General features: G+C 31.4%; 1 protein-coding gene and 1 pseudogene across 2 annotated transcripts in view; both read left to right on the top strand.

Moving 5' to 3' along the window:
- LOC107623296 lies at window positions 1,957-3,311 on the top strand (annotated as a pseudogene).
- Window positions 6,252-8,070, top strand: part of LOC107619933 (WAT1-related protein At3g30340-like) — a 4,477-nt gene continuing 2,658 nt past the window's right edge. The window contains exons 1-4 of one of the 2 annotated variants that reach the window (XM_016322163.2): window positions 6,255-6,500; window positions 6,692-6,754; window positions 6,837-6,953; window positions 7,471-7,873. In XM_016322163.2, coding sequence (XP_016177649.1) covers window positions 6,319-6,500; window positions 6,692-6,754; window positions 6,837-6,953; window positions 7,471-7,873 — 765 coding nt within the window. In that variant the 5' untranslated portion in view covers window positions 6,255-6,318. Of the gene's footprint in view, window positions 6,501-6,691; window positions 6,755-6,836; window positions 6,954-7,470; window positions 7,874-8,070 lie in introns of both variants that reach the window. The other variant, XM_021113231.1, reaches the window with a different exon arrangement.

Below are 8,070 nucleotides of genomic sequence, written 5' to 3' on the forward strand. Positions count from 1 at the left end.
AATATTCGGATCATTTTATTTTCAAAATATTTATTATTTTGAAAGATAATTGTGTTTTTTATTTAAACCTTAAATCAATCAAAAGTAACATTATTTCAAATGGCTACAACTTATAATTAATTATTTGTCACACTTCACATGAATTATATATTTACATGAAAAAGTCTTTATACAAATTTAACAATTAAAAATTATTAAATAATTTGAGACATTTGACTATTTTAATTATGCCTATCATATATTCACGTCAAAAAAAAATCTCGATAACCACCTATAACAAAATGACTTTCCATACTTATCAAGTCATCATATTTATTTCTTTAAGATAAATGCAATAAGTTAAAGTTGCATGTCTTCGAAACTAACTCCTCTATTCATGAACTTAGTGAGACAGAAAGGATCATTGTTTGTTGCCCAGCTGCCATGCTGAGGTGAAAATTGATTAATATCCTATGATGCATGGAAACTGTTACAGACACGGATACGACATGATATGGGATACATCAATACACGAATTTTAATTTTTTACATGATCTAGGGATACACATACATATAAAATATAAAGTATTTTTTAGATAAATCATAATAATATTTTAATATTTTATTGATATTAAAATATAAATTAAATTTTTTAATGTCTTATTTTAATTATATCAAGTATTTAAAATATTTTTTGTTTTAATAAATAATGATATATACTATATCTAAATTTATTTTAAGAATATATATTAAGAATAAGACTGGACACGCTGACACGTAATGATATTTAGATGTGTCTAAACGTGTGTCCGGAGAAGAATTTTTTATTTTTTATTAAGACATGGTTGGACAAAGTAACCACGTATAGCGGACGAGTGTCGGTAAATGTCGTGTCCGATAGACACGGCAATTTAGCGAAATGTACGTGGTTCATATATCATATTACTGATTATTGACTCCAGCTATTAACTGTAAGATATGTTTTATACATGTGCAACATTGGATTTCCATGTTCTATTTTATTTAGATGTTGATACACTATCAAGAACTATACTTAACCTCGGTAAAAAAATTTAATAATAATAAAAAAGAATGATCAGGCCTATGCTAAACAAATAAGGGGTAGAAAATGACAAGGACAAAAGAAGACATAAAGTACAGTTGTGAGTGACACCTAAATATCTGTTTATTAGTGGCAACCTAATTAACTATTTTCCTAATCTGCATCCTCGTTCTCAAAGTCGATAACGTTGGAGCCAAGGATTTTTGAGAGCTATTCAGTTGTCACTACGTGCTTTAGTTCAATTTTTATAGATACAATTTAAGCTTTGATATGAATATAACCATTCTTTAAGTGTAACCATACAATCAAACCAGGACAACCTTGCATATGATTGTCTTCTTATCACCCTTTCATAACTTTTTCTTTAAATTTTAAAATCACGTTTATTCTTTTGTTAGAGATAATTCTCTTCAAATATTATCATTTGACATCCAATAAAAAATATAACCTTTTTAATATTAATTATTCTAAACTATTTAGTGTGTCTTTGGATTACAGTTTACAAACAGAAATTTGTATAAAATTGATTTTACAAATTTGATTTTGATGAAAAGTAAGTTTGTGTTAAGTAATTTATATTTGACAATCTTTATATTAAAATTGATTATAGTAAAAGAAAAATATTGTTTGGATTACATTACTCAAAATTATTTTTAGATAAAAAATTACTAAAATAGACATCAACTTAAATAATTTTTGTATATTATCTTATCATTTTAATTTAGATATCTGAATAAATATTATTAATTAATTTTATAATAAAAAGTTGTGGAAATAACAATAATGATTTAGTTGTGTGTCTTAGGTGAGATTTTAACATTATTGTGGTCGATATCATCAACACGCCTGCAACAATGACGTTGTATAATATGTACAGATGCAAGATGTCCATACATCTTTGTCAACTTCCAACTTGTCGATTCCTCAGAGTTGAAGATTCTTGCCTTCTCATCCAACCTTATAATATAAACAATCTCCATTTGAAGCACAAAAAGGTTTGGTTACTTATTCAGAGGAAATGGGAGCAGCAACAGCAGTGGAAAGAACTCGCAGCAGAAAGAAGGCATCATCGAGAGGACACCACAAATTTGTAGGTGTTCGTCAGAGGCCATCAGGGAGATGGGTGGCTGAGATCAAAGATTCGTTGCAGAAGGTTAGACTCTGGCTCGGAACCTTCGACACGGCTGAAGACGCCGCTAGAGCTTATGACACTGCTGCCAGAGCCTTAAGAGGTGTCAATGCAAGGACAAACTTTGACTTGCCTGCTGCAGAGTCTGGTGGCGCCGCTGCTTCGAAGCGCGGCGCCGGTTCCGGCTTCATTCCTGATTGCACTGAGCCTTTTTCATTTGAGGATTCCAGTGAGGCTGTGGCTGATGGAGATGGCCTTCTTGGTGCACTCAAGGCTAAACTTTTTGATGTAAAGGGCGGAGGAGGGAGGTTTCCTCCGCCGGTTGTTCAATCAAGCATGGTTTCAAGGTCAACTCAGAATCAGAATCAGAATCAGAATCAGAACTGTTCTGTGAAGAATAAAGAGTTGTTTTCTTCATCAGTAGTAATGCTCCCTAATAAGATGAATAATTATAATAATAATAATAATGCCAATTGCAGCAGCACTTGTAGTTTGCCATGTTTGATTAGTACTTCATCAAACACTTGTTCTAAGAGTGGGATCATGATCCCTGCTAATGCTAATCATGATGATCATGAAGGAACTTTTAATAGCTCTCATCATCATCATCAACAATTTTGTCAAACCCCATCACCTATGACAACATGGTCAAATAATGAAGTATCATATGATCAATTACCATGGACTCATCATCAAGAGAATGGTTTTCTTGCATCTTCAAGCACAGCTACTCTTACATGGCCTAATCATCTCTCAGGGGTAAATGAGTCAAATACTGTAGATAATATGGGATATTCTGCAATGTGAAGGCTCCAATTGGTTTTCTTCTAATGGATATTGGGATCCTCTTCTCTTTGTGCCCTCTGATCTATAGCTTTATTATTACTATTGTTAATATGCTATATTTTTCAATTCTTAATCTTGATATATTGTTATTAGTTTTATTCTTTTATGATTAGATATTATAGAATAACTTTTTCTTTGTTTTTTGTTCAAAGATTCACCAAAATTTCTACAATAATGAAAGTGAAGTAGAAGTGTAGAACGGTATGCTTGTTCATGAAGTCATAATTGTCATTGTGGATGAAACTCATCCCTTGAAATATCCATGATGAAATTTTAAATTATGTATTTCAATTTCCCCCCTAAGTTATTAGAGCATCAAAAAGTTACATATATTATTATGATACTTCTTTATTTTATTAAATGCTTCATTGAGAGAAACAAATACAATAATAATTAAACACAACTTGATCAGTCTTTAGATATAATTCAACGGTGGAAACTCAGGTGCAGTCGACTTCACGTGAAGTTAATAGTTGAGAACCGTTAGATGAAAATTTAGTCAAATCAGTCAAATTATCTAACGGCTCTCCGCTATCAACTTCACGTGAAGTCGAATGCACCTGAGTTTTCACCTAATTCATTACATGATTTCAGTATTTTAACTTATGGGTCCTAAAACCTCATAACATTAACTCATAAGTCCTGACAATACATTGAAGGAATGTTAGTGCTGAAGATGCCCTGATTTATTCGAATTATAGGTTCTAGTTTTCATCAAATTTGTTGTCCAACAATTCATTGATTCCACCAGCTCCCCCTTTTATCAAGTTTCCTGTCTAAGATTTAAGATACTCAAATAACAGCTCAAGCTTTAATTTATTCTTTTCATCATCTTCGGATGTATCACACCTTTTGGTACGATGAGATAAAGACAACATCCAACAGGGGAATTGATACAAACTATACAAGCTAGTTACCTAAAATTCTTTTTCTTGCTTGGTTTTATGCCAATGTATTATCTATCTAATTCATTATTAAATTTCATTTACAACTTTGCTATTCTTTGTGAATTTGTTTTCATGAGATGAAGTAGTTTTCATCCCTCAACCAAGAATAAAATTTTGAGTCCAAAATATCAAAATACACAATACTCTCAGGTCCATGGATAAAATTGTTATATATCTTGGTAGAAATTCACATGCACTTGTCTTCACGTGAAGTCCATGGTAAAAAATCGTTAGATGACAAGTTAGGCAAACCTGTCAAATCACCCGACGATTTTCGATTATCAATTTTACATAAAGACAACTGCATACGAGTCTTCACCGTATATTTATGATATACATATTATATGATTTTTTTTTTGAAAAAAAAAAGAAAAAAAAAACATTTCCCCTTGTATGACAAACACTATGAGAGGAGGCTATCATAAATTCTTGAAGAGACACAATCTGTGGTCAACACTGTTAACATTTCTTTTTTCTTCTTTTTTCCAGTGTTATGTATGTGGTGGTGTATGGGAATCTAATTAAGTTGCAGCCTGCCCTCTAAGGGAAGCAAGTGGAGGTGCACATATCTTAGATATCAATCTCAATATGTTATAAATAATAAATGAAGGGGTCTCTTAATATTCACAGATTAAAGAATTGGGGAAATAGTTGAAGGAAGCCTGAAGAAGGAACCTCATCCAGAAAAAGCATCAATGCATGACACGCATATATATATAATATATAATATATAATATATATGTTATGCAAATCAATTATTTCACTCATCACTTAGAAAAGCCAATATGCAAATGCAATAGAGTCCTATACAATAATTAGCAAATTAAATGGTGAAATAAAGAACATTTATTCTTCAAATTGATTCTCAAAATTAATTTTTTTTTAAGTTAGTTAAATTAGTCGGATGAAAAGACACCACATCCAACTCAAAATCTTGAAGTGTCAAGTTAATGTGTCTCTCATCTTATAAACTCCTCACTCTTCCTTGCTTTTTTTGATGTGAGACTAAATTCAACATTCCTCACACTTGCAACACTAACACATTGTGCCACTTACATGACCAAATCCAACTCTCAAATATGTAGGCCATGCATGCTTGGCCCCCGAGGATAATCTTATTACATTTAAAATATTTATAGTGAATCAAAGAATATGTCATTTTCATCATGTCATATCTTAATTATCCAAAAGATATGAGCAAAATTAAATTAAATTAAATCTCCAACATCTTTCAACTGCAAATTCCCTCTGAATACTTAAAGTATAGGCAAAGAATGAATTGGTGGAATGTCATGTTTAAAAAGAAGTCATTCTTTATATTTGTTAATAAGCACTTTAAAGACATAAACTTGACCACACAATTTAAGTAATTAATATTCAAAAAGTGTGAAAAGAAAGTGGTGTAAATAACATTTATTTTTTTTTTTAAAAAAAAAAAGTTGATAATTATTTAACAAGTGAGAATAATTTACATTTACTTACGTGCAAATAATTAAACTCTAAATAAATTTTGTATGAATCTACATTAAAGAATCTAATTCCTAAGGTAAGCCACTGGAAATTTTCGAACTTCAAACATCTTTAATTTGATCCTTAATTACTAAATTTAAAAAAGTCTCCCATGCTTTACACACCACTAATATTCTTTTGGTTTTTGAAGTGATTTAAATAGCTCTGAGATTTGACAAATTGTTCTGGCTCTGCATTTCTCTGCTCAATCTATTCCAAAAGATAATAAAAAAAGGAAGAGTATTAGATGCCATGTGCATGAGAGATTGAGAGGGGGAGAAGCACCATTTCTTCTAATCACAAAAAAGATTAAAATTTTAAAGATGTATATATCTCTGTACTAATCAGTAATCACAAAAGATTATTTTTTGTATATTCATTTAAAATTTGTCTAGAATAATGTAGTTCTTATTAATTACATGATTAGTAAAATGCAAAACTCGTGGCCTATATATATGTTAGGCTCATAACAAAGGAAATGATAGATTATATATGAAATTATGAATCAGCCACTAAAATTTTGTACAAGCCCTTAAGTATTGATTCTGGAATAATCTGCTTATGTTGGATATAGGCCAGGATCAGTCAAAAGAAAGCAAAAGTAAACAGCAAAGCTATTAAACTATTGTCAAAGCTGGTTGCTTAAAGTGTATGATGTGACCTACAGAATTTAATCTTGCTTTCTTACCACTTATTCTGGAATAAGTGTTTTCTTTTTTCTTTCTTTCTTTTTTTCATAATATAAATCAGCAGCAACAGGTAGTAGTTTTCTGTTGCATAAAGCTTTGTTTTATTTTTTCAATATAAAAACATAAGGGGAGGCATAGATAGTTGCATTTGCTGCAATGAGGAATTGTGATGAATGGAAACCTTTTGTAGTAATGGTAGCAATTGATTTTTGTTTTGCAGCAGTGAATATTATTCTCAAGAAAGTTCTTGAAGAAGGAATGAACCATTTGGTTTTTATTACATACCGTTTATCAATTGCTACCATTCTCTTAGCTCCAATCGGATACTTTAGGGAAAGGTTGGTATGCAATATTATTCTCTTATTTTGAAATCTCTTCATATTGTTAATATGCAGATATATCTGTCCCAAATTGTAATAATGTCTTTTCATTTGTTTATTTACTGTTTTAAGCATTGATTGATGACACTTAAACCAAATTAACCAGTTTGTTTGTATTAGACTCTAACAATGTTAATTCATCAATGCAGAAACAGTAGGCCAAGGCTCACATTTCGAGTTCTATGTTACATCTTCTTCAGTGCTATTGTGGGGTTAGTCATCAATATATATCAAATTCTATTTCTTAACATGATTGGAGTGAATGAATGAATGAATGAATGGTTTTGTTTGTAGGGCATCAGTGACACAATATTTCTTCCTGCTGGGGATCCAATATACTTCTGCTACCTTTGCTTGTGCATTCATCAACATGGTGCCTGTGATCACGTTCATTATGGCATTACCATTCGGGTATATACATAGGGAAAGTACGAGGAGTCAATGGAATATTTGTACAATGGAAGTTTAGGGAGTATTAGAGATATAATCACTGATGTTATCTTTTCCCATCAGTTGAAGCTTTTGGGATGAGTGGTATCATGACATGATATTAGAGCGCTAGATTCGAAAGGTCAAGAGTTCGATTCTTGGAGAATCCTAAAATTAGTTTAAGTTTTTGGAAAGATGTTTATTATCCCTAGTGGATTAGTTTAAGTTTTTGGGAAGATGTTTATTATTCCTAGTACTCGGATGGTTATTCTAGATAGTATAAGGAATGTTCATTTTGTAACTCAATAACCCATCGTACAGATTGGACAAATAGTCCATTGTCTCCCTAGCAGGATCCACATATACATATGCACACGTCACCTTAATTACATATAATTATATATTTGTTATATGATCTTTGTTTTCTTTAATCTATCATGCAGTCACCTTCACTTCTCTGTATATATTATTGAATGTTGATTCTTTCATTGTACTACAGGTTAGAGAGTGTGAAGATCAAGTGCAAGAGTGGGAGAGCGAAGATTCTTGGGACATTGGTGTGCATAGGGGGTGCATTGTTGTTGACACTCTATAAAGGAAAGGCCTTGTTTAACTATTCTTCTGCAACTTCTATAGCAAAGACTGGAACAAGTAGTAGTAGTAGTAGTGGAAGATGGACTATTGGTGTTGTGGCTTTGATTCTTGGAACACTGTTTTGGTCATCTTGGTATATAGTACAATCAAGCATAAGCAAGAGGTTCCCATGTCAATACTCAAGTACAGCCATGATGACCTTCTTTGGAGCCATTCAAGCAGCTTTCATAAGCTTCTCCATTCAACACCATGATTTCTCCATTTGGGTTCTCAAGGGAAAGCTTCCAATAATTGCTGTTCTCTTCTCTGTGAGTCACTTTATCTCTTCTTTTTTTCTAGAGCAAGAATATACTCATAAAAGAGTTGTTTTTGTGTAATTAAAAATCGTAATTATTTAACAATTTTTACTTATTATTTTATACAGAGACAAATTCATGAGTGATTATTTAAAAAGACTAATTCTTTTTAAAAGATTAAAATTACTTGATTTTCTATTAATACAAAA

Source organism: Arachis ipaensis, chromosome B10 (genome assembly GCF_000816755.2).
Source record: "Arachis ipaensis cultivar K30076 chromosome B10, Araip1.1, whole genome shotgun sequence".
NCBI classification, from domain to species: Eukaryota; Viridiplantae; Streptophyta; class Magnoliopsida; order Fabales; family Fabaceae; genus Arachis; species Arachis ipaensis.